Source organism: Xiphophorus hellerii, chromosome 2, assembly GCF_003331165.1.
Source record: "Xiphophorus hellerii strain 12219 chromosome 2, Xiphophorus_hellerii-4.1, whole genome shotgun sequence".
Taxonomy (NCBI): Eukaryota; Metazoa; Chordata; class Actinopteri; order Cyprinodontiformes; family Poeciliidae; genus Xiphophorus; species Xiphophorus hellerii.
The window spans coordinates 25223130-25250771 of record NC_045673.1 but is presented as its reverse complement, the minus strand read 5'-3'; the positions used below and the strand labels follow the sequence as shown (position 1 = coordinate 25250771).

At 39.3% G+C, this 27642-nt stretch overlaps 1 protein-coding gene across 3 annotated transcripts; it reads right to left on the bottom strand.

Moving 5' to 3' along the window:
* Positions 1-680: 680 nt before the first annotated feature.
* On the bottom strand, positions 681-26574 carry ampd3b (adenosine monophosphate deaminase 3b). Of its 3 annotated transcripts, none has more exons than XM_032590186.1 (16): positions 26415-26574; positions 21565-21632; positions 13148-13370; positions 12869-13025; positions 12133-12298; positions 9963-10182; positions 8108-8237; positions 7810-8004; positions 7492-7623; positions 6155-6318; positions 5826-5952; positions 5558-5721; positions 4166-4286; positions 3046-3219; positions 2791-2901; positions 681-1358 (listed from the first exon to the last, which is right to left on the bottom strand). In XM_032590186.1, exons 2-16 carry the CDS (start codon positions 21620-21622, stop codon positions 1179-1181), a joined length of 2322 nt encoding a protein of 773 aa, XP_032446077.1. In that variant the 5' UTR covers positions 21623-21632; positions 26415-26574; the 3' UTR covers positions 681-1178. The 3 variants fall into 3 exon arrangements, with proteins under 3 accessions (XP_032446077.1, XP_032446087.1, XP_032446095.1); XM_032590196.1 differs by having other exon boundaries at positions 26419-26574; XM_032590204.1 differs by lacking the exons at positions 21565-21632; positions 26415-26574 and adding an exon at positions 16005-16291.
* Between the last annotated feature and the right edge of the window lie 1068 nt (positions 26575-27642).

The following is a 27642-nucleotide window of genomic DNA, read 5'->3' as shown; positions in this document are numbered from 1 at the left end:
TGAAACCCTGGTGTGAATCTTCTGTCATTACCTTGCAAAAGTGTTCCAGCTGGGTCATAAAAATACTTAGACTCAAGTCCAGGACGTCCAAACCTGTAGTCAAACTGAACAAACTCTTCCAAGTTGAAAGTGCTTTCTTCCGGCCCACATTTTAAAACAAGACTAGGACTTCGGTCATTCTCTCTTTAAGAACCTTTTTATTTTTTAGCAAAGTTTAATAAATCAAAAGCAGATTTGGGTGCACCCAATTCTGCTTTTGATTAAACATATAGAAATGGTCCTGTTTACTCAGATAGAGAAATAAGAATGATTCTTCAAAGACTTGGGTTGTTCCCAACATTATTATTTAAATGTTGCTTTAATTTAAAAGGAAAATCTCAATCTCAGCAGTTATTAGTAGCTAGAGAAAATACATTATTGTAATGTTTTATTTTCTTCCTAAATTAATAAATATGTAGATTTCCTCATAATTTGATCTGGACAACTACATGAATATGATTACCAAATGTAATCTGCTACATTTAAACATACAAGAGACACACGTGCTTTATAAACTTGACAGAAATTGATGTTTTATGTGTTTTTTTAAGTTGTGGAAACCTGTTTTCCACTGGTTTCTTTAAACTGGACGTGTACCGGATTGTCATTTTTCAGACAAATTGACGTATTAAACACTCTCATCTGTTTTACAGCCTTTATTTAAATTGTGGAAAAAGAGAAATCAGACATTTTGTAAAAGAACTATCCAATCAATTTTAACTGTTAATATAGTCAAACATGTTTTCATACTCAATAAATCATAAGTCTTTAGTAAAATCTTTGCAACAGCATAATTTCATTATCAATACTTTGATAAAAAAGTGACATTTCCCTCATTGAAATTCATAATCATACAGACAAGTTGCTGTATGATAATTGCACAAATGTAAAAAACTAAACAAAAAAACCTAACCAGATGAAAAGAGGCACATAAATGGTGATATCTGGACTGGTTTAAATCACCAGACACATTACATACAGTCTTTTTTTGTTTTTTACCCACCCCAACATTATGAGAAAAAAGTAGAAAAAAACCCCAAAACCCAATAAACTGAATTTGAAAAAAAAAAATCTGCTGTCTAGTCAGTGTCCCGTTGTCTGAAGACGCAGCCCAGGCGTTTGGGTCGGACCCGTCGGGTCTACAACTCGGCTGGGTTCAGAGCGCTCTCTGTCTTCACGGCGTCCACCAGGAAGCTGAGTTCATTACGCAGAGTCTCGTGGCGATACGCCATGCGGATCTGGGCCACGTTGGTCCGCCGGATGTCGTTGCCTTCTGGTCCGTCTTGAAGGTAGTTGGAGCCGAGAAAATGTTTCTTCTCCTGTGGGTTTTAATACATGCAGCCCGTGAAGGAAGGAACATTCATGGTACAGAGTTTTTGTTAAAAGGAATCATGAGTCAGGTCAACGATCTGGACATAAACTAGAGGTTCATATCGATACCAAGTCTGTATCGGTATCGGATCGATGCTAGCATGGTAAGATCGATACTTTAGTCTCAGATTCCCTCTTGAAGTTTTATTTTTGGTATTCGAGTTTCTCAACTCTAACAAAAAAGGTGTTTAGATTTTTCTAAAATGTTAATTATTTTCATTTCATTTTTTTCTGGAAAAGATGCGCACAAACATATATTTTTTGTTTTTATATTCTTTTGTTATTGTGAAAATGTTATTTTGTCCAAATTCTGTCTGTCTTTGCTTTTTTAGTAAAAAAAAAAAATTTTTTTAAAGCAAAAACATGTGAAGGTCAGAGGTTTGATGAAATGTTAAACTTGAATTTTAAAAAGTATCGTTATCAGCAATACTGCTGCTGTATTTACTTAGCATCGGATTAATATCAAAATATTCTGCATCGCACAACTCTGACATGAGATCAAATACTTTACAGTCTGGAACAGAACTTTTTCGCTAAAAGTTTAAGATTGTCTGGTTTCCCAAGGGCTTAGTAGTAAAGAATCATACAATAAAATCAAAATAAATAAAAGGATTTAAATTTTTCCATTCATTAAGCCGAGTTGAATGTTCCTTCTCAGTGTTAAAGGCAGTACTAGTTTTGAGCACAAGATGGCAGTCTAGGTATTATCAATAAGAGAAAATGTATTTACTTATTTAATTCGAACAGAAAATGAAAAGTAAAAACAGGAAGGAAACTATAAGAGAAATATTGTCATCCAGCTGACATGCAATTTTACACAATTTGTTCAAAAAGGAGCAGATAGAAAATAGATTCCTTTCATGCACATCAAATGTTTCTCTCCACATATCAGATAAACCTTAAATGTCTATTGAACATCTCATTTCTATCATAACTATCATTCTTTACACATTATTAATATGAGCAATTGCAGTTTTGGCCTTTGAGACACACATCTACACAACATCATGTCCTATAAGTTCATTTTTGTACAAGTTTTTAAACTGGTTTATAGTTGTACTTTGGCCTTCACTGACATTCTTAAAACCAAAGTATTATCGTCTTATATTGTGGTTGGAATAAATTTTTTTTAATACATATTTATAATTTGAATGTCTTTCCTCAGAGTTAAGTGGAACTGTAGCCAAATTCCTTATGTGCACAAACTCTGCAGTCAAAGCTGATTCTGATTAGAAAATTACAGTAATGGATACGTGTATATATTCGTCTTTAGACATGACATGTAGTTGTGTCACGTCTTCAACGTAACAGTCTACAAAACAGCCAGAAAGTTGCCGGTTTCGTTGCTTTTAAGACGGAGACGATCCGTCTGTTCGTTACCTGGTGTGAGAGTCCGCTCTGCAGGACGCTGTTCCTGGCGATCTCACACAGATCACACGTGCTCAGCTTCCACAGCTGCGCTGCTATGGCGTACTCCTCCATCAGCGCTTCCTGGACATTTATTTTTGGAGCATATTAGCAGCTAGACAAACAAAATGCACCTCAACACTCCTGCAACACCCAATGATGCCTGACCACTTGATAAGCCTCTGAGAGAAAGCAGTGTATGCACGCAAGTACGGCGATGTTTGTGACCTTGGTGTAGTGGAACTGCATGGGATCGTCGGTGGACAGCGACACACACAGGCCTTTGTGCAGAAACTCTCGCAGTGGGTTCTTGGAGTACTGGAGGAAGAGGCTGTTGTTGCTCAGCGGGGACATGGCGATCGGGACCTGGGCCAGGTAGTACAGGTACTGCAACACCGGACTCTAAGGAAGACGAGGACACGCATCAGGGATTACCGCTGTAGGTCAACACTCGTTCGTCTATCAGACGATCCAGAACAACTTGCGTGGAAAGAGAAATCGGTGGATTTTTCAAGACTTATTTGACACCTTACTGAAACAAACATGGGATGAAACCTTCAAAACAAAATCTGTTTTTTAAGGTATGTAACCAAAAAAGAAATCAATCTCTCTACAACTCATGTCTGTCTTACCGACAGACACGTAGAGGCGTTTCATTGACCGGTGAACCAGACCAGACTTCAGTAGAAACTGAACATATTACAGCAAAGTGGCTTTAAATCTGTTCTGTTATTGAACATGCTGGATATGGAACCTTAGAGTTAAGATAAGAGTTTACATCATCTAGGGCAGGGGAGGAGGGTCAAACTCATTTTCATTTTTAGGCCACATCAAGATCATGAATCAATACAACTTTATGGGTTGTATTGATTCAGTCCATTAAGCTGCTAATGTATTAATAAATAACAGTCTGCATTCGATAAGTACTTATAATTAAATAATGTTGAACATCTTTTTACATTGTTCTGTCCCTCCAGGATTTTGTGATTGTTTTTGTGAGTTTTTGCAATCAAAAATCACAGATTTTGTGATGGTAATTCAGAAATATTTTCAAGAAATTTTGAAAAATTTACACTTGCGTATGATGTCAAGTCAAATGTGACTTGATAACAGATTATAACTAGACATCAAATACGGTTGAGGCAACAGTATCGTAAAGGTGAGAAACACTGCCACCTGCAGGCGGGATGCTAAAACGTTTATCAAAAACCGGAACCCCATTGATGTAATTTGGCGAGTGAATTTTAACCAGAATTTTCTCCCTGGAAACAACAAATTGTGCTTATTGACTGTGGCTTGATGAATTCATTTGCGGTCACCGAGTCGCGTCATGGTAGGAGGGTTGCACCTTCTTGAGGTTGAGTCCGTGGGAGATGTTGTCTGCGGTCAGGAAGGCAGAGACCAGGTGGGTGAGGGAGCCGGCCTCTCCACAGTGAGGACGAAACTGGAAGGTGTTCAGGCCTCGCTCCCTGTGGACAGAAACATTTTCAGAGTCACGTTGCCATGAGCTTCACTTTGGATCTTTTTAGTTGGCTGCAGTCTCAACACTCTGTATTGTGCTTTCAGTAAGCCTATTTCAGAAATTTAACTGAAACTCTATGTATGGGTTGTCAATAAGAGCTGCATTCAAGACGTCACTCAAATAAATGACAGTAGTCCAGGCAACATGTGGCGTGTTTAAAGCTTACAATAGCTTAATAGCTATTAGCTATTAGCAGCTAATAGCTAGCTTGAAAGCGCTAAGAGCAAGGTGAACTTATAACCATTTCAATCTCAAAGATTTTCACAAGTATTTCCTCATCACACTTGCGCTAAGGGCTTATTTCCACAAAAGGTGACGGTCATGTACACAAGAAATAAAGGTGGGAGGTGATTGCGCTAGCAATTATCTGCCCCACTATCAGCCGCTAGGGCTAACCAATAGTAACAGCCACAACCTTTAGTAAAACCCACTGATTTAATTTTGTGTATGTTACCTAAACAATAGTCATTGTTGTCCAAATCCTTGAAACAATCTTTGTGATTACGCTGCAGTGAGCACATTCCACTAATCTGCTCGTAGCGGAGCTAATTTTTCATTTAGCACATTAGCTTATTTACAAACTGTGAAATCGTTCAACACGTCTATTTATCTATGACGCTTCAAAGATAAACAATGAAGCACCAATTTACTCGGCAGTTTTGTAAACTATGACTACAGTTTGACATCTGTGTATTAGTTTTTAATTCTTAAAGCAGTTAAACGTTTATATTCAAAAAAGCAGGTGAAGACTGTTCACACGGCAGTCCGGTTCCTCTCCTCATATTCTCCACCCATGATGCCATGATGCAGTGCACCAAATGATGTCTATTATGTACCCAGAATGCATCACTGTAGAACTACAGATAGTGGTTCAACGCTCAACAGTTTAAAATCTACTGATGTAGCAGCAGAGTTAGCTATACTCAACAACTATTAAAACTGAAAGTAAAAAATAAAGGTTTGTTCTGAATAATTTAAAATTTAATTCTGTTAGACAGAATTAAACACAGTGGTGCAACACATGTCATTAAAAATGGTGAGTATGAACATAGTTGAAATTAATGCTTCTGCTAAAAACCATGTTGATACAGCTTGTTAGCAGAGCTAACATTTATGGCTAGTGCTTCAAGGTTAGCGCAACTAACTTTTTTAGCTAGCTGTGCCCACATTGTGCTTACTTTTTTTCCCCAATCGGCTGCACCAACAGGCTAAACTTACTTGCGCAGGTTGTTGAGCACCATGATGTTGGCATACATGTAGAAGAGGTAGTAGGTGTATGGAGGGTTGTTGTCTTCGATCCACTCCTCAGGCTTCGGGCTTTTGTAGCTAAACATGTGGTCGCTGTGTTTGGACTCGTCGTCCACGCTGTCGAACCCCGTCACCTGCAGGGCGACGGAGGCAAAGTTCACTATTACGCTCCGCCAGATGTGGAGAAATCTTCCACGGCTTGTCTTTTCGTTCACTTGGGTGTTGCGAAAGGACGTACGTATTTTAGGAACACGTGGATTATTTTGTGCTTTTGAGGGTTGATGGTGGCCTCGAAAAGTGGAAGGAAAATGTTCTCGAGCATCTTGGCGAAGTTCGGCACCAGTTTCTTTGACCTGAAGATGTCACTGCAAGACAAGTAACCAAATAAAACCCGTCCTAAAAAATGAACAAATCAGACAGTTGCCTTTAAGTAACTGTTAAGTAACTGATCTTGAGTTTCTAGATGATTACACTTTCTGAATGGACACCATGATATATGCTAACATCATGGTGTCCTTTGAGGGCAACGGTCTGTGGTTTGCTCTATAAGTAAGACTGAGTGCTTACTAGATCCTTGGAACCTGGATCATCCATCTCATGTTGGGGGAGTGGACCTTCTGTTGGATAAACCATGTGGCGAGGTTCTCCCACTCGCTGGGAGATCGGCCGTAAATCGACAGACGGGGTTCAGCATACTGATACTGGCTCTCCTCCAGCTCTGCGGCAACTTCCTGAAACAGACACGCAAACCACACAGGAAGCCAGTGAGGCTGTTTGATAAGACTGAAGTAGGCACTTGCAATCACTCAGTATGTAAAAACAGCAGCAGAAGTCTCACAATACAGTGCAGAATGTTTTTAAAAGGTTTTATTGGCCCTGGTGACCTTTATTTGAGAGAGGTCAGACAAGAAACTGGGTAATGAGAGAAGGGCAAGACAAAAGTTAAAAGGCCGGGAATCGAACCTGTGATGGCCACCTCGAGGACTAAGGCCTCCACATGTGGTGTTGTGCTTTGCCCCTGTGCCACCACAGCACCCAGAATGTTTTTTCTTCTTATTAGAAACCCTAAAAAAAAATTTCTAGTAAGATTTTAGACATGTAAGTTCTGTTTCCTTGGGGTGTGAATATGGTGCGACACAGTGGTCCATTTCTCTCAGCCACTCTTCAAAGTGGTAGAGTAACTTACATCAAGTAAGTTAGTTGATATGAGCTATCTCAGGTGGGAGGAGTTTCTGTAACTGGTGGTTAAATGTTGGGCTGCTGGTTTGTCTGTCTGTCTCTCTCAGTCTTTGAGTCCCTGGAAAAGACACTTCACCTGGTTTTCCTGCTGGTCAAAGGTGCATTAGAACCTCACCTCTGCCAATGAGTGAATGTAGAGCGTTTCAGGGTCCTCTGGACTAGATAAAGTGCTATAGGAGTACATGCCATTAACCATTTATGAATCCGCACATGGCTACAGAAAAAATAAGTGCTCACCTAAACTTTTCCATATGTAAGGTCATTTATTAAAAAAATTCCTGAGGTGACCCTAAGTTTATCTTAGTTAATCTTAGGGTCACCAGTTTGAGATGAGATTTATTTTAATGTTCTTTACATGGAGTGCCAATAATTGAGATTTGTCTCGTAAATAGAAGGCAACCCTTGATGACTTCTCAATCCCATATAATATCAATACCTTTCTAAAGTAATGGCCCGTGTCATTGTTTTCTTGCCTAAAACATCATTTGGAAAGAAAAAGGTAGTGATTTATTTTTCCCAAAATCACTTTTGGTAAAAAATGACATAGCCATGATTATAGGAATATGAGAACATTGACTAGAGTCCCATTAAACCTCAGGACAACGCCAGATTTGCCCAGCAGTAACAAATGACACTATTTGGCGCCAGTGCTTTTCCTCACTCACCTTGACGAGACGCGCAAAGTACTCTCCTTTGATGTAGTTGTCGGTCTTCAAGTAAATCTCTCGCAGCTCGCTGGCTCCAACAGGGTTGTACTTGGAGTTGAACTTGTCGAAGCGGTGGAAGGTTTGTCTTCCCTGCCAGTCACAAGAGAGCATGTGAAAAACGGTAAATCAGAACTTGGCATAGAACAGAAATCAGCTTAAACTCCTTTGCTTTTGTTCTGAACAATCAGAATAACAACAATCCATCAGTACATTCTCCTTTATCTGCAGTCTGAGCAGTTAACATTAAAGTGGTTTTCCAGATGTTTTAACTCTTACAGCGTGGACGTCCAGTGAATCCACAGTCAGGTCATAGGGGTCCATGTTGAGCTTCCTGAAGACTTCTTCCAGAGTTATCTTCTCGCTGCCTTTTTCCAAGACCACCCGGTCTGCCTCCTTTTGGTACGATAGCTTTATGAATTTCAGCAGATGCTTCTGATTCATGCAGGCGGCAGCGTGTATATGTGTGTCCACCTAAGTGTGATCAAACAGGAAAGTCGGACCTTTTCTTGCGCCGTTGCCCATTTAGACTTCAAAAGTAAGGAAGTTGGACCAGATGTCAAAATTGCAGACCAACCTTTCTGACGTTGTAGAAATCTCTATGTGGAACGCGTTTTAACTCTTTCATCTCAGCCATTTCATTTAGCATTTCATGAAGGTAGAATTTAGATTCCAAGAAGTTCAGCCGTCTGTGGCAGTAGGTTTTCCTGCAAAGCCACACAATAGACAGAGAAAGATTTCATGTGCTGTTGGGAATTACTGAGTGTGAGAAACTTCTTTTAATCACTGAACTGCGGGGACGCAAGCCTCTAATAAACAGGGATGTACCGATCCACTTTTTCACTTTCAATACCAATACAGATATCTGAGGTTTAGTATCAGCCGATACTAATCCGATACAAAAAACTGTGTTGAATTCCTTTTTTAAACAGAAATAAATGTACTGAAGGATACATTTACTATATTTATTCTGCACCAGTACAGCAACACTTAAATACACCAATAGCATCAGATGCTCAGCTAAAACATGTAAAAACAGCACAACTTTAACCAGGTTAAAGTTAGGAATGTAACAGAGTACAAAGCATAGGGTTAGACTGAATAGATCTGCTGTTATGGCTCGAGTACCTTGTCACCCATATCCAATCTAGAATTTTTTTCAATATCAGAAAAAAAATACAGATACAGATATCAATATTGGATCGGTGAATCTTTACTAAAAACCAGTGGTGGGCACAGTGGAGCTAATTTATCATTCAGTGCATTAGCGTCTTTACTAACTTTGAAAAAGTTTAACGCATTTTGCTTCCCCTAAATTTATTTTTTCCAGATACAAACAAAGGCACTAATTAACTTTACTGTTTTGTAATCATTCAGTTGAATAAAGTTCACCGTTTGTGTTTAAGTTTAGGTGATCGACTGTTAAGAATTATTCAAGTAGCCAGACGTTTATAGTTGTGCTCTTATTCTGAAGTGTGCGAAGACTGTTTAAGCAACTCTTCACATGTTCTTTATTTTTATTGAGCAAGTGGCAAATATCTAAAAAAAAAAAAAAACAACTAAAGAGTACACTTACATCAACCAACAACCAGTGTTAAAAATGCAATTTAAAAAAAAGCAAATATTCACAAATTACTTTGAGAGCCTCCTCACATTCCCCCCATTATTGTACAGATTTAAAATAATAAACAATTTAAAATTTTATGACCGAAGCCAATTAGGTAAAAATAACAACATAGCTACCAATACTCAAAAATCAGCAACTGTAAAAGTGAAACCACGAGGTCTGTTCCAAAGAATCATTTCCTGAAGCACAACTGTAATGTTGCGTATCTGTGTTGAGGGTGATATATTGTTTCACATATTGTTTCGTTTTAACATGGTGGATATCAACATGGATGAATTCAGCACTTTCGCATTAGCTTCTGCTAAATACTTGTTGGTAAAACACTTTAGTGTCGTTTATGAGTCTTAGTTTAGTTTGTGATTTTTAGTTAGCAGTGCCCACCACTGGTAATAACTGAGATGACCATTCTTTCTTCAGATGCAAATAAGATTACTCTTTGTTTTAGCAATTAAATTTCTTTTTTTTTTTTAAAACTTCTGCCGGTTTTTATTGCATTAGACATGGTATTATAAAACTACAACTTTTAAACATGCTTTCAGGCTTTATCATTTCACATATTGGTTTGTTGTAACACGCTGGACATCATTATGGATGAAGTACATTAGCATTAGCTTCTGCTAAATGCTCGTTGCAAAATAACTTTAGTGTAGATTTTACCCCCACAATGGTTCCCATCTGTCCTGAATTGCTAAAAATAATTTATCTTTGCCTAAGGTTGGGGAAATGACTGACACTACCAGCTGAGATGTAACTCCCTCCATGATCTCCTCTTTGTGGAAGACGTTAAAGCGTTTTGTTCACTCACGTTGGCCCATCAGCTATCATTGCAAGTACGTGGCTCAGATCGATGGTGAAGGTCTCCAGGTCAGGGTAGGGCAGGCTGAGGGCTTGCTCTTGCTTCAGGGCCTCAGCGTTGGCGTAAACATGAACTATTCCATCCTTCATCTTCAGCTCATAGTTCAGGTTCTCAGGAATGCCCTCCATGGAGTACGGGTCCTCTTCTTCGTGAGGGCTAGGCCAGGTGTCTGCACAGGTTTGGAATAGATGAGCAAAAACATTAAGCAATGCTGCTTTGAAGTAAAACTGGGTTAAAAGACAAATCATTGACTGAAAAAGACAAAAGCAGTCCTTCTGTGGGAAAGTCAGTAGCTGCATTTACATTGACCATATAGCGGCACAATTTAACATTTTGAAAATAAATTTGCTGAATTTAAAAAAACTAGTTTTTAGATGAAAAGTTTAGGCACTAGGATGAGTTTGGAGGTTTGTTTTTGGCTGTACTGAAATTAGTTGATTTAAAATTTCCTCCTCTATATTCACTGACTGGTAAACTGTGGAATGTGTTCACCGTTTTATACACTGGAGGTTAAATTTACAACATGAGTACAAAGTTAAAAAAAATCCAGTCGTACTTCTGTCCCAGTCTGATCTACAAAACATTTCCACTTTTACTTTTCACTCTTGGCTGTTATATTGTTACCTTCCTAAGATAATGAGCCTAAGGTGTTTTTTGCCAATTATTATTATTATTATTGCAGAAGGTGAAATAAGCTTCCGATGCAGCTGATCAGCTGCAGAAACTAATTCCACAAAGATTTCTATGCACTCTTCTCAAACTTATATGAAAGTCACATTAAGTTTGAAGGTCTGAAGCCATTGATTTTGCAGAAATTTTACATGTCTGAAAGGGGCAGTATTTTGTGTTTTCTGGGCACATAGGTAGTCCCATTTTATAGCCTAATAAAGCAACTGCGTTGCCTTCAGCTGTTAAAAAAAATGCTAAATATCTCAAATATGACTTTAAAGAATGTTATTTTTTAATTTAATGGCTAGAAATTGGACCTCTGTCTCTTTAAGAGACTCCTGCTCTTTCTGAAACTCCACCTTCAGGAAGTCATCACTGCAGCACTCCTCTTAACTCTTTAACAACATCTTTACCAGCGTTTCACTGAGAAGTTGCTTACATAATGAGCTCATCACATGCACCGTTCTACCAGGCGTTTGCTAATTGCTGCTGGCTAGTCTGGAGGAGCTGAGTGTGGTAGTCGTGGGTGGGGGCTGCTCTGTGAGGCGGCAGCTTGGAAACTGCAGGAGGAGCTTCGTCTCAAAGGCGGAGCTATGTCCACCCAGACATTTTGCACAGCTCGATGGTTGCCATGGAGATTAAAGGATTTCTCAAATATTCATGGAAAAAAATCATGGCAACACTCCAGGTATGTTTTTAATGAGGTAATAAAATTATAATATAATGTAAATTGTATTCTTCATGGTGGTTTTTCCCAATTGCTTCAGCTTTGCTCTAATACCATGAGAGTTGACTGTGGAATATTTAGTAATAAAAAACAAATCATGACTAGACTTGCACAGTAGGTATACAGTCAAGTCATTTGACTGAAATTTACTTAACTCCTTAGATTCTTTCATTAATGTCTGTAGAAGCAATCTGCATATTTAGGTGTTTGTATTTAGGTCAGATGGTGCAATGATCAGGATTTTCATGCCTTGGGGACATTGTGTATTTGTGTTTATATAAAGTTACTCATGTTTTGCAGGAAAAAAAAATACACAAAAACTGTATGTTAGTTCATTTCTACTTGCTTTCACCATGTATGAATCAAGTCTTTGTACTCAGTAAACTTCTGGTTGTGTGTTCTTTCATCTCGAACCAGGAACAGCCTGACTGGCCTTGTGTTAGACTCACACTGATGCACATAGAGTGGAGCTTAAAATAGCAGTGAAGGATACTACTTTGCATTTTTATCTTTACATACAATACTTGAAATAGAGCTTGAAACAACAACAACAAATGGAAAGAATTTCTCCCTGTGCCGATACATTGTCAGCGCTCTAGATGCATCCGATGAATTTAAGAGCGAATGCCTGAAGATTATAGCATCTGCAAGAGTAGGAGTGCAACTCAGTAAATGTAGCGAATGCTTTGATGGAGTAACATTAGCTAAAAGATCTTACTGTACCTGGCAGAACCTCGTCGTCTTCGCTCCACTTCAAGTTCTCTCCATCGCGAAGGTACTTCGCAGCGGTTCTTGGGAAGCGGTGGTACACCAGCTTGGAGTATTTCTCTCGGATGACGAGGGCTTTAAAGAGACTCCTGGCTGCTTGTTCGTAATCCTCAACTGTTATCTGGAAACATTAAACAAGTTTAACGGAGAATTCACACCAGTACTCTAGCTTGTTACTAGGTAAATGAGTAGAGTTTCTAAGGAAACTCTAGCGCCACCTAAAAACCTCGGTCTTGGTTTGACTGAGGTGAGTTCGGATGTATATGTGAAAACCAAGCTCAAAGGTAGTAAGTGAACTGCAGTGCAGGGCGTTCTGGGTAAATACAACCAAAACAAACGTGAGTGTAGCAAAAGCTGGAGAAATGGCTACTTTTGTCTTTTACCAAAAACAAAAGAGAAATCCTACGACATCCTACAGTCTGTCCCTTCTTTCTTGGGTTTATCATTGTGGCCCCTAGAGATTTTATACACCCTTACAAGGAGTGATCTGGGTTTAACAAATGTAATATTTTGGGTCATTACAAGTAATGACAATTATAGCATAAACTTAGGTAGCGGGTCAAAATGTTGCACATCCAGTGGTTTTCCCTTGTCTCCTTCACGTTTTGGTCATATCATTTCTGGTTTGGATCTTCATCACTTATCACGGTGCCTTTTTCAATACAGACTTGTGTGCTTAAGCACCACGCACCCCTGCACAGTAATCCCCACTGATGGTAACTCTCTGGTAGTCTGGGAAGTTTTCTGGGAGAGAAGCTTCGGCCCCTCCTGGAGTGGGCTGTGGAGACGCCCTCCAGTCATCCTGCATAGATATGGACTGGGAGCGCTTCAGCAAGAAGGTCTTCTTCCTGAAAGAGCAAGCAACGGGATCACATGACGAGCTAACAGATCACTTTAAGGGTCATGAAACTGGAAGTTTTCCCTGTTGGGTGGAGAGTCATAGGTTTCTGAACACTGATCCATGGTGTACCTCTTCACTGATTCCTGAGAGTGCTGCTCGGCCAGCTCCTTTTGCATCTCCCGCTCCCTGTCCTCTTTCAGGCCGATGGGACAGTCCTCCGGCACGCTGAACAGGGCCATGGCATCCTTGGTGTCCTCCTCTCTCAGGGCAGAAGCGTACACTTTCTCCGCCATCAGCCGGATTTTCTCATCCGCTGCGCTCAGAGACATCTTCGGGAAGAGCCTGGCCATTTCTGGAACAAGAGTAGCATTTTAGAGAAGGTCTGGGATTCGTGTCATAAACTATCACAGGTAACTATTTTGCGGTTACCGGTGATAGACCCTGTCCATGGGAGCCCGTGAGCTTTTTTACCCTGTGCACAGTCCGGCAAGGTTGCACTGAAGCCAACTGCACTTTTACATGTTTTTGTGTGTATGGTTTCGGGAACTGACAGTCTGACGGGACAACCCCATCATTTCTCCACTGTCCAACCGTGACATGTGCCGCGCTCCTCCTGAGTGTTGTGCTAAGACCCCGAGAGAGGTAAGGATCATTTCATAAGAATCACATGTATATTTGCATTAGTTTTTATTTATCTAAGCAAGCTGCCAACATGACAACATTATTTTAGAGATGGCAGTAAACACACGTATCAAAGATAAACCAGAGACATCTGAATACGAGTTTGAGGTGGGAGTTGGCGGATGGTTTGCTGAGCTTCATCTGAACTCTAGCTTGTAAACAACTTCCAACTGACTGCTCATGTTTCTGCCCAACATCCCGGCCAGGTTACAGTCAACACATTTTACATCGGCACTCAGAGGCCCAGTACTAGTGTTTCCTCTCAGTTTGTTGAAAACATAGGGCCACAATTTACTCAGTAGACAAACAGAAGTGCATCCCACAAAAAAAGATTTTTCATTTGGAGAAACATGCATTTTTTTTTCTTTCCCTTTCTCAGTTTTTCACTGCTTTGTGTTGGTCTGTCACATAAAATCCCAGTAGTGTACTCTGACGTTTATGGGTATAGCTGGAACAATGTGGGAATGTTACTGAAACATGAGCACAAAACTCCAGATAAAAACACAAATGTAAAGTTTTAGTGGCTCCTGGGAGATTAATGCGAGTCCGTTTGGGCTGCAGCACTCTTCCAAAGACATCATAATAAAACAGTCTGGTTTATTTAGGCTGACCTGGATCTCTTTTGCATCCGTGGCATGACGCCTGGCGCTATATTTACCCTCAGCTTCTGTGAATTTGTATTTTGATCAGATCAGAAGAACAACAGGAGAGTGTTTTTTTTTTTGTTTTTTTTTTTAGACGACTCAGCTGGCGGGCCAAACCGTCACTGCTGTGAGAGCTTCTGTTGCTATCCAGTACCAGCGGACGTGTGTAGCTATTCTGACCTCTGTGTCATCACTGTTACTGGTGTTAATGTTTGTCTGTGGGCCAGTCTTTGGGCCGTGTGGCGTTTCAATCAACAAGTAGGACATGAAGACGTGTGTACGTCCCAGAGTATCGGGTGACTAACATCCCAGCTGCAGCCGCCACAGGCAACACTGTCAGAACTTTCAACGTTCTTGGCTCCCCAGAAACGACCGCAGGACTATTTACCTTCACACTGACACACTTTCTAAAGCTTTCATTCTGGCCGAGCTTCTGGACACGTGCAATTCGCTCCTGTACCGGAACAGCTGAGCCGCCGGCAGGATGACGGAAAAGTTTCCTTTTACAAGTTCAAAAAAAAAAAAGTAAATAAAAAATACACCCAGAAAAACAAAACCTCTTGTAAAAAATGCTTAGATATGTTGAACTTTTTTATGTATTAACTTGCAACCAAGGATTTTAAACTATTATGGTAGTTTAAAGGATATTTTATCGGTTGAACCAACGCAAAGCAGTGCAAAAATAGTGGAAGAAAAATGACGACCACACATAACACTACTTCACAAATAAAAATCTGAAAGGTGTGGTGTGCAGAAAGAAAGAGAGAGAGAAATAGAGAAAGAAAGAAACAGAAAAAATGAGAAACAAAGAGAGAAAGGCAAAGATAGACATTATAAATAGAATTTTTTTAAAATAACAAAAAGAAAAAAAATCAAAAGAAAGAGAATGAAACCTACAATAACATGGTGTGCACGTAAACTGAAAAGGCTGGACGAGATGAGCACCAACCAGATTAGACTCAGGCTAACTCCAGAGGAGCTGCAGAAAGAGTTCAGCTGTTGGTGGAAGAAAACCATTCCAACTTTAGACAGAAGGTTATCACAAACACCTGAAGAGGAGAGCAAAGTTTAACCTTTGGACTGGAAAAAAACTCAACTCATCACTGTGGATGCACCATCACCATAGTGACAAATGGTGGTTGTAGCATCATGGCTGTGAGTTATCAGGGACGGGGTCAGAGCTGATGGAAAGAACTAAACACAAGGCAAAACTAGAAAAAAAAAACCTGTTACAAGCTGTAATACAGGGGAAATGGACCGGTTTAGAGCAAAACATTCTCAGTGGGTGGAATGGCCCAGTCAAAGCATAGAGCTAAAGCTGTTTGAGAATACATGGCAAGACTTGAAAATGTGTGATGTAAAACTGCAAAGCTGATAGAGATGTAAATTGCCAAAACCTGCTGCTGTTTGTGCAGTATATTCAATATCCAGAACATTTGTGAAGCCACTGTTCATGAAATGATTTCACATTTTATACAATATGAATCGTCACGCTTTAACCATCATGAAACTGAGAATAACATGTTCCCAAAATATCGCGGCACTTTCGCTCCCGGCCAGTAGGTCATGAAAGTCCATCCTAAACAACACTGATAAAACTGTCATCACATCCGCATCACTCTACAGATCCACAACACGTCAGATTCCACTCCGTCTCTTACCTTCTGCAGTGATTTGGGCCATGTTTGTTTGTTTGTTTGTTTGTTTTTCTCACTCTTTTTTTTTTTCCCCTGCTGATTCAAACACCTCAGCTCTCATAAGAGTGAAAATCACTATCTTAAAAAAATAAAATAAAATGTCAGCTTCAGGTTGCAGGTTCTCAACAGAGGGTTTCTGCAGACACCTGGCAGTGTCCTGGACGTCGGAGGTTTTTTTTGGTTTTTTACGCCTGTGATGCTTCTCGTCGAAGCGTCTGACTGCGACTGGGCTCTGTCCCGCTTTGCTCCGCTGTTTATGCCCTCCAGTAACAGCGCGCATGAAGCAGCTGCTAGCTGCTGCTGTCTTAAGTGTCCCTTTCTATCCAGCTATTTTCGGATGTTGAGAGAGTCATAGCAACAGGGGCCGAGCTGGCATGGCCGAGCGGGGCTGATAACTCGGGCGGCTGTCTGTGGTCCGGGTCAGCGGGAATAAAATGTCGGGGCACTTTAGGTCACGTCAAGGTACTGAGAATAGATTTCAAAACGTAACGCTTTGTGGAGAAGAAACAAACTCAAGGGCCCAGATTTCCACAGGGAAATTTGGGTTTTCAGGAGCATGCCTCTGTTTAATGCTGAGAAGAAATGCTGGCTGTTGGATATTTTGGGTGGGAAAACAAAATGACTATAAAAGACGAATCCTGAGAACAATGCAATACTGAAACGCAAGGGAAAGGAACATTACGCTACGTTCACACAGCGGGTAAAAGCAGCCCAAATCTGATTTTTTTTTTTTTTGCTTTGCTTGTTTTTTTTTAATTGGCCATATGAGATCTTTTCATGCAAGCCTCAACGGCACCAATTCTGATGTTTTTTATCCCCCCCCCAAAAAATCAGATTTTAGCCATTTCCAAATGTTTTGCTAAATTGGATGCAAATCCGAATGTTTCCAAACGCCTGCTGTCTGAATGGCATTTCATCCGACATTTACGTCACTGGCGTGAGACAGATGCCGCAATTTGACACCGGAAGAAGCCAGATCAGACGTAAAAATAATGGCTGAAAATCAGAATTATGAAATTATGAAAGAAGTCTGCAACTGCGTTTCCACTGACCTTACAATTGCGCAAACTGGGGTTACGAAAAAGGAAATGGAAACACGTCAATTCCGAAAAATCCCACGATTTTTGATAAAAAAAGCTTTTCGGCCGTATCAAAATAAGTGTATTTCACAAAACTCAGATTGAAACAACCATTCAGCTGTGCAAAGCGTCTTTTTTTTGCATAACATGAATCACGATCAACAACTGAACTGTTACTACTGGCAGAAAAAAAACCAAAGAAAACAACAAGAAGTCGGAATATCGACAAAGTTTTGCACACATTGTAAAGGAAACAGCTTTCATCACATCACAATCCCACCACTCCATCTCTACAGAAATTGCAGTCAATGCTCATCAACCATTGACTGCAACCTTTGTCTTATGATCTTGTGACAATCCTGTCTGCTCCCATTGCTGAATAAACTTTAAAACCCTTCCATTATTACGTCCATAAACACAACGCTGCTGTGTGACGTCAACATTCTTCTTCTTCTTCTTCTTCTTCTTCTTCTTCTTCTTCAGGGAAGCAAATCGTTACAGAAGTCTAACAATGATCGTAAAAAGTCGGATTTCAGAAAAAAACAATCAGAATTGAAAGTCATGATCTGCTCTCAGACTCTACTCAATACCTTTTTCATAGCGACCTAATTAGGATATACATTTCCTGGCAAAAAAAAACAACTGGAGAGTAACTACTCAGGGATTGTTTCAGTCAATATTTGTCAAAGAATGAAGAATCATTGGGAGTTTTATGAACTCCCACATGATGCCAAGACAGGACGCTACCTGTGCAGTAAGTCCAGTCAAGAAACTTCCTCCCTACTACTCTACAGACATTTGTCTGAGGTATTGTAGACCAACTCGGGGACTGATCGGTATGAAGTGAAAACCTCAGAACTGAGTCAGGTCTGTGCATGCAGAGGTTGCCAACTTTCTGCAGGGTCAATAGCTCAACACTAACTACTTCTGCTTTTCAGATTAGCTCAATAACAGCCTGAGGAGATGGGTTTCCATGGCCACGCAATTGCTTATGAACCTTAACGTCACAAAGTGCAATGCAAAGCGTTAGTGGTGTAAAGAAAGGCTTGTCACCGTTAAAAGAATAAAATGAACTCTTAACGTCTCCAACGCTGGAACGCCTGCGCTGCCTTGATGATGACATGCATCTTATATTTCACAACTTGAAAAACCTGTTCAAAGCGCTGTGCAGTCAGAAGGAAACAGTTTCGTGATTCAAACTTTGCGTCAACTGTTTGAGGATGGCCACTTCCTGTTCCAACATGAACAGAGAAAGCGCCACAGGGTCGGAGATGAGCAAGTCCAAGGTGTTGGAACGTCACTGACCAACAGAGAACCGTCAGGGTAAACCAGAGCAGGGCCTGCAAAACCAGGCCTTCTCATCTAACATCAGTGTCAGAACAAAATACACTTTTTTTTTTCTCACTGTCTGAAGTTAAATCTGACCAAACCTCTCGTTTAGGTTACAATTATTCATATTTCTTAACGCCAGAAAACTTAATGAGAATATTTTTTGGAGATGTATTTTTCTTGTAGCTTTAATCCTTTGCATGCATTTGGTCTGTAGTGGGGATAAATGTCTTCTAAACTGTTTGATTTGGGTTAAACTTTTTGGGTTTTCTTCCACAAGCTCTGATAATATGGCACAGAGGGTTAAAACTTCTCTTTAGAAAAGTTGCATTAACTCATTAACGTGTCCAGAAATGTGTCTAAATTTCACCAACTTACTCTTTTATTTTGAAAGCTGAAAAAAATCTGGTGCAGGACTGAGCTCCATCCTGTAAATCTGATCTGTGAACTGTTTTAAGGCCATGGATGAACATGACTGATAATAGAATATTATATCTCAGTGGCAAAGTCCAGCTGAAATACAACAAAGTACAAATTCGAATTGTTTTTGGTTCACGGATCCAAATCGGTTTCCTCTTATTAACCGGAGGACAATATTATTAATTACATGCATGTGACTGAATCCTCAAGATTGCTTTTCAAAGTCAGGATATGCTGTTAAATAAAGCAATTTAATATTATAAATGTTTTTTAATCAAAAAGTAATGATCCTACATTTCCGCCAGAAGCAAAAAAACACCGGTCTAGATATGCTCATTAAAAAAAACTCAAATGATTGAACATTTCAGTTAGTTTTACATAACGTCTTGTTATTAATCACACAAACAATTGTTTACAGGTTTGTGTAGATGTTCCTAGGGTACTAAAACGACTCATTGAGGCATTTATGGCTGTTCTGTGGTATATTACAAAACAACAGGTGCACTTATGTTAAAGTACAGTGCAATGTAAAACACACTGTGATGCATTACCAGCATGTATTGTTATGACTGACTAAACTGTCAGCTTTGACGTAAATACCTTTTCACTATGGCAGAAAGATATCAGGCCTTTGCAAATTTCTGCTGTTTTTGTTGTTTCTGTCACACTTAAAGGGTTTTTGATCATCAATCCAAACCATTTTGGGCTTATGTTGAAAAGTCCAACATAAGCTTTAGGTTCTCTGTACCTAAGCCAGAGAACTGGTTGTACCAGCCCTTTGGCAACAACAACAAGTGGTTGAACAACTGGCAGCAAGGTTTTAACAACTCTGCAGCTGAATCCTGGAACACTTTAATTCAGAAACGCTGAATTAAAGGTTTTCCAGCCTGAACAACCTCTTCAGGGTCACGTCACAGCATATACATCGAAAAAGTCTAGACTTTAACTAGGCAGCTGAAGAAAAAAAAACAACTTTTGATTGAGACATTGAACTGGTGTGTTTACTGGTGTGTTTTGGACCCCTGTGTGCTTGGTCAAGCATTTCCTTCAGAATTGTCTGAATGTTCAGGCCATCACTCTGCCGCATGTTTCTTCTTCTTCTTCTAAAATACTGTTAGTTAGAGGCCAGACGTGTATGGGTGCTCAGCCCGGTTCTTTTGTGACCTGGATGAGTCATTGATGCACTCTTTGATTTGGCAGGGCTGCCACTCCTGCAACGGTTTGATGTTTTAGCTTTGTTTAGCTTTCCAGACTGATGCATGTCAGTGATCTGCACCTATGATATGGTGTTTACATTCGGATGTTTTCACATAAACACTCTGTCGGGCAGAGGTTGACTCTAAACACATCTTGTATCAAGTACGTAGTACAATGTAGTTTTTCATTTATGTTAAACTCGTTTCTCAGTTCTCCGTTTAGCTTTTTTCCCCCTCTCTTTCTGCAGGTGTAGAAGCAGACTTCTAAGGTGTTGTCTTGCATTCTCTCTAAACCTTTTCCCTCAGTTTTCTTCTACATCTTCCTGTCCATTACATTTGAAATAAACCCAAATTAAGTTTTATTCATAAATATCAATAAAAGTTACTTTGGGTTAAGTTTTAACCCAAAGTACCGCATCATAGGAAAGGACGAAATTCTCCACTTGTGACAGTTAATCTTTTGGGCTTCACCTTGTGCCAACACTCAGACAGAATACGTCGAAAAAAAAAAATCGTTCCTCCTTACATCAGGCCTGATGTGTTTCTTTTTAAAATCTTTTGTCCATTGTTCATGTTCTCAGATAGGTTCTATTGAAGTGATTTCTTATGGGGAAATTGCTTTTCTACAAAAGTTTTGATAACTTTTTCCCCCCTTAGTGAATAAAACTTAAAAAGTGTGTTTTGTATTTACTCGGGTTACCTTGATCTGGGACCTGAAACATTATGTGTGAGAAGAAATCTGTTTGCTAGCCAGTACTTTCTCTCAACATTAGATCCAAGAACTGTTGGTCTGTTTTGGATGAGCTAAATATGGCAAAGTACCTAGACATGTCACCATCGACTCCACCGGATGTTTATTCTTTATCAGTCATTGTGCATAAGCATGAAAAAGAGTCCAAACAAGAACTGAGAGCAAATATACACATCTCTTAGCTCACAGTCTTCAAGTATAAACCGAAATGAATCCAAAGATTGCCTAAGATTATACAAACCAACATGAAAAATGTTGCAACTAAAAACCTATTCCTGTTTTGGGCTGCAGGCTTTGGGCTGCATTTGTTGATAAAAATACATTTTAAAAGAAAAAAATTGCTTTGGTCTGTTTGTATGAGTGGCACAGAGTGCAGTTCTTTGGTTTCTTATGTTATGGGTCACCTGCAGTATGTTGAGCCAAGCTGTTTATGAAGAAACAGAGTTATATTTCTAATATCTCTGATTTATGAGGCATCCATGCAGCTACATCTAACAGGAAACCACACACTCCTTCACTGGAGCAGAGCATCTTCATGCATTGATATATATATATTTTTTTTTAATGATTTGACTTCATTTCTCATGTATACATGCTGCCAACAGCTGACAAGCATGTTCCTGTTGAGTATTAATTACTTCAATGAACAGAGCAGGGATGCTGACTGGAGCTGTAATGTTCTATCACACCGTGTGCTTCTTATTCTCCCCCCATACCCCCCGACCGCCACATGGGGAATTTTGACTCACCTTTCCCGAGGCATGGTGTGGACTGTTGCTTGAAAAACGGAGTGTCCCTTCTCTTCATTTTGATTCACCTAAAAGATGCAAAGTTTTGTTTAATACAAATTTATACATATACATATATATATGTATTTTCAGTCTAACGCTGGCTTATATTTATAACACCTGAACTCTTCTACATAATTCTTTATTCACTTCCCATAAATATGGGAAATACAAAAACACCAAGAAATGTATTTTATACTCATTTTAAATGTTAAATCTTTTCTTTGTTCCAAAACTTAAAGAATTTTTGTTTGCTTTTTTTTAAGTCATGATAAAATAAAGTCATTTTATAAAAGGAAATCCTTTATTACTTCAACAACTTATCTTTATTCTAGGGGCAATTTTGCGCCTGCAGACGAATTTTATTTTGCAGGAATGGGGCCAGAACCGGTTTGTTGTTGGAGGATGAAACTCTGGAGGAAGGGCTTCCATCTCCAGACACTGACTGTTCTCCAACGTTCAAATGGCTGGATCATTTCCTGAGCATGAAATCATCTTCCACCGAGGCCTTATAATGACCTCATTTGGTCCAGGTGTGTTGAAGTACAGCCATCTACCAGCTGCAGTACATCAGCTGAGTTTCCATTGACAATGTTTTTCACTATTTGAAATTTCGAAAATAAATTGGCTTTATTGAAATCCGCCAATTTTGAAACATTTTTCGCTAAGAAGTTTGCTTCTGTGATGAGGTGGTTTTTATTATAAGACATGTTTTTCAAGTTGGAGTGTTTCCATTAATCAGATTTATTTTTGTAATTCCAACTTGTGCAGTTATATGTTCAGTGAAACTGCAGCTTTAATTGTAATGCTTTATGTTGGCCTGCCACATACAAACCCGATGAAACACATGCAGGTTCGGAATTGCAACGAGACACTTAGAAACGTTCAACCTCAATACTTTGGAAACCAAATAATGCAGCTAATAAGAAACATGACCACATATATAAAATGCAATCTTACATTGCAACCCAACGCACTCAGCAATGTGTGACTGGGAAAGCAGACTCCGTAGAACAAAAACTATCAACTGTGTTTAAACCAGAAGGTTTAGTTGGCCGCGTTCTCTCTTCTCGTCTCGCTGCTTTGCGAAATTTTCTTGCGTTTCACCCAACGAGCCACCGTGCTGAACTGTGGCTTGTGTCTCTGCCACTGTTTGTGAAACAGATGATGACGAGAAGAAGACAGAGGAAGCCAATGCCGGTTGATTGAGAAAGTTTCACTTCGAGTGCTGGACTGATTTTAGAAGAAGTTCCTGCCTTCGTGCTTCGCCACTTGCTTCTGTACCTCTAACACTACAGCATTAGAAAGCAGCAAAGTCACTGCTCATTTAAATAGATAGCTTGGGGTTTGAGTGGAGTTTGGCTTCTCAGAAGAAGCTTCAAAGGAAAACTTTTAATCTATTGTCTACATCTATTGTTTAGGCCTGCAGCTACTGGAGATTTGGAGGTAAACCTCTTAGTCCCTGATGGTTGCAAACAAAACCATGAAGCTGATGCTAACTTTAGCATCATCAGCGTTCTCACAGTGCTTATAAATACCCAAAATGCTTCCAGATACCAGATTTAAAAGTGCTGCACTTGTCTTCAAGTTTTGTAGTCTAGTTCTGTCAACCAGCCTGACTCGGACTCTTTAGTCTATCAGTGCAACGGGACAACGTCTCAAACATAAAATATGCCCAAGCAATACTCATTTCCTTTGCCGATTTAGCTTAAAAATAATATTATTTTACCCAAATGTTCCTTCTGATTGGATTCCGATAGAGAATTTGTAAAGAGAGCCAAACTTTGGGTGTTTGTAAGGAGTCCTTCTCCAGCCACCAAGAGTTTGCGCTCATCATAAAAGATGAATCATCAGTGAAAACCAGTTTAAAGGTTTACGAGTTCTAAGAAGCGTTGCTGCAATGCCAAGAAAGGTTTATAAACATTTTTGAAAACAATACATCTTTTTCTAATGTTTCAGTTTTGTTCAAATATGAGAAAAATAAGTGATTTTAAGTGACGATTTTGACCAAAATCTAAATAGAGGAGAGTGTGAAGCTTAAGGCAGACATCTTCTTAAGTGGAGCTCATAACATAACGTAAACAGACTTGAGCAGACGATGTCCCATATTGACTGCAACTGTGAAAGACTTCTTGAGACAAGACGAAATATTATTGCATAACAACGTGAGATCTGGTGGCGCACCCCTATTCGTTACAGCAGATAAGATATTGACAGCTAATACCCTCTGCAGAGAACCCCACTTTTAAAAAAAAAAACATCTAACCCACTGTTTTAATGGGAACTCAGAGTCAGTAGATGTATGGCAGATACATTTAATCCCATCACCTGGTTGGAGCATGCTGACAGTTGGGTTAGATGCCAAGTCCAACACGTCACATAAGACACACATTCATGTACAGGCACAGTTCATGTGCAGGGTGAACAAGCAGCCTCTTTGTTCACTTCCTCATATTAAATTGCAGCAATAAATGTGATAAATGTGTATAGTCAAATTTCTAGCCTTTCATTACATTACCTGATCAGAGCTGTTTACTTTGCTTGGAAAGGCTGGTTTGTAGAATGAGGCTTTTAATGCTGGGATGTCCAACTCCACTCTTTAAGGATTTAAATGCAACAGCTACTGTAGGTCACATTGAAATCCTTAAGCCAGAGAAAGTGAACGCAGTTCGCTCCGGGTTCATGGAGCACAGATGCTACCCCTCCCCCACTGGCTGCTTACACACTTTTTTCCTCACCTACAAGAAAGATAAGCTCAGCTGTTCGGATATAATTCCATACATCCAAAAGAATCAAAAATCAGCCAGAGCCTTGAAACCAAAACTGTTCTATGTTTTCAATAAAAAAAGAAAAAAAATTATAATGAATTTTCATTGTAAATTATAAAATCTAATCTATTTTTCGATCATTAATATAAAATATAAGTTAAAAGAACTTTTTGAATGTGCTATGCTCATCTTTCTGATTGGCTGCCAGTCAGTTATAAAGCTGCGTTCTCCCTAAGCTAACATAGCTAGCTTAGCTTGTTATGCTAGCAAGCGCGAAATGGAGACGTTTTGTCAAAAAAAAGACCGAAGGAATTTTCCAGCACTAGACACAAAGAACCTAACAACCCATGGGCAACTAAAGTCAGAAGATATATGTAATGGTGTGACAAATAAAACACGTTATTGCATAACGCATTTATTTAAAGTAGCACATCCACACGAAGGGACACGGTACCATATTCTTTAATGTCATCAGCCTCACTCGACAGCGCCATCCAGTGGCGTGGAGTGATATGACACTCTATAACACATCATGAGGCAGCATTTATGCTAAACGGAAGCTAATGCTGTTTGGAGGGCCATGAAAAAACTACAGTTGGCCTAAAAAAGTCAAAGCAATGAGTGACAGCTCCCTTAGACAACAAACTGCAGGTTAGTCAGTCGAAGAAAAAGTCTCACAATTTAACTAGCCCAGTTTAACTCCATGAAAAGGAGAAGAAAAAAAAAAGTTCTGTCCAATGATCAGCTCATAAAAACTATTAAATTTTGCATGTTTTTGCTGGTCTGTGTATTGCAATCAAAATTATAAAAGTAAAGGTTACACATGACATTAAGATAACTGTAGCAGTCAATATGCTATATGACTGCATATAGTCATATAGGAATCTGTACTAGTATTTTTTCATTATTCATTATGTTAAATGACTTAAATAACTTAATACAAGCTGCTCGTCTTGCTAAAAAAGTTACTTTTAAGTTAGTACACTTGATATAAGACAAAACTCAGATATCTGCACTAGAAACTAGACCAAAAACACTTAGTAAGAGTGTTTTACAGTGTACAAAACATTTTTTTAAAGAAGCATTTTCACGTACGTATTTGGTTTTTTGCTCTTCTCTTTCCTGTTTGGTAAACTGAGAACGACAGAAAGGAATATTCTGTAAATTTTTTCTTTTTTTTTACACCAAGACCCAGAAGGTGCAATAGCTAACTTCTATTACCCTTCCTCCTCCCTCATGACTCTGTACTTCTGCAGCTGCCCACGTCAGAATAACGACAGCTTTACTCGCACCATTAAACACTGGCAGTTCTCTAGATTTTTAACTCTCCCAGGAATCTTCACAGGTTTTCTTTTGGTTTTTTTTTTTGTTTTTTTATCTGGTGCAAAAATCCATTCAGACGTGAGATTTGTCAAGACTTGTCGGGTTTGTTTGTCTGGCTCTCCATCGCATGCAAACTCCAAACGATCCCACGGGTTAACACTCACGCTGTCAAGTTCATTTTAAGTGAATAAAGTTATATCTGTAAGAATCACATTCTCTTGTGTAGCTGCCCAGGCTGGTCTCTCTTTGTGTGTGTGTGTGTGTGTGTGCGTGTGTGTGTGTGTGTGTGTGTGTGTGCAGTGTACGAAAACTGGCTCAAGAACACGCCCACACTCGGAACAAAAACAAAACCTCTGTAAGGTTTTGTTTTGATCCAGTTGTCCTGACGATCGCACCCACGAGACTGACTTTTTTTTTTTTTTTTGGTGATTTTTCTAAAAAAAAAAAAAAAAAAGCAACAAAAAAAAGAAGAAGAAGAAGAATATCTTTGCTCCAAAAAAGCAGAACTTCCGATTCATAGATCTCCTGCGCTACAATAAAAAGTAGCAGAACTAAAAACTGCGCTGCGCATCTTGACCTCGGATGCACATTACAGCCACGTTTTGATGTTTTATTTCCACCCAACGGACTCTGCCGCGCCAAATTCACGCGTGTGTGAGAGTGATGAGAGCCTTACGGTTAGCAGTACAGTAAGAATGCCGGGCGTCGCCGTGTACTTACTTACTGCCGGGTGTTGTCACTGCAGGGCTGTGTGTGCGGCGCTCAGACCTCTCGGCGCGGCTCGGAGCCTTGTTAGGATCAGCCTCCAGCAGACACGCAGCTGCTTCACCTGCCTGACCTGACTGGTAAACATGCAGGAACCCGGAGAGTTTCAGGAAGTGAGCCGGGCGGTGGAGGAGGTGCAGGAGGAAGGCCTACATCTGCACCGGCGCTGTTAAGTCTTCTAAGTGGATGAGAGCTATTTTTAGACCACGCCCTTCTTTGTTTTACCCTCATTGTTGATTGGGCTGGCTGCATTCCTCAGATTCCTGTTAGGAGCGTGAGTTGGCATTAAAACTGTGGTAAAAAAAAAAATTAAAAGAAAAAGATCTGCAGTCATGACAGCAAACAAAAATACACCGTCTTTCAAAACACAGGGTTTTATAGTTCTTCACCTGGTTCTAAAATGACCTAAACTTAACATGCATGTCAATGTATACAACACAGTGTGCACTCACACGTTCATTTAAAACATGCCAGACAGTAGGACTCGCGACCTCTGACCTCTGATGAGGAACCGTTTTTGTAAAATTAACAGGAATTTGTGTAATTTAGCCTGTCAGAGAATGGAAAAAAAATGTTGGTTACATTTTCAAAGTTCTATTTTTATTCATTCATTCATAAATGTCACAGTTTCCAACGTTATGAACTAAATATTTAGCTTCAATCTAAATGTTTAGACAACTTCAAACTAAATAGTTTGGACTTAGATGTTTAGTTCATTCAAATTAAATATTCAGTTTAGCACTGTATATTTAGTTCCTAAACTAAATATTTAGCTTGCTAATATATTTGGTTTCAAGCAAGCTTAGAAAGCAAAGTATTTAGTTTGAAGTTAAATATTTCACTACATATTTAGCTTCAAACTAATACTTTAGCACCAGACAAAATATTTAGTTTGCAACTAAATATTCAGCTCAAACTGCTTAGTTAGCAAGCTAGTTCAAAGTTAGTTCAAAGCTCAATGTTTAGTTTATGAACTAAATATATAGCTCCAGTTGGCTAGCTTCAGACTAAACTATGTAGCTTGAGGCTAGCTTGCCAAACAAATATTTTGTTTGGAGCTAAATATTTAGTTTGCAATTCAATATTTAACTTGTAAACTAAATATTTAACCTGCTAATCAAATATTTAGTTTGAAACTGTGACTTAAATAAATTCATAAATAACATGATAACTTTGAAAAATA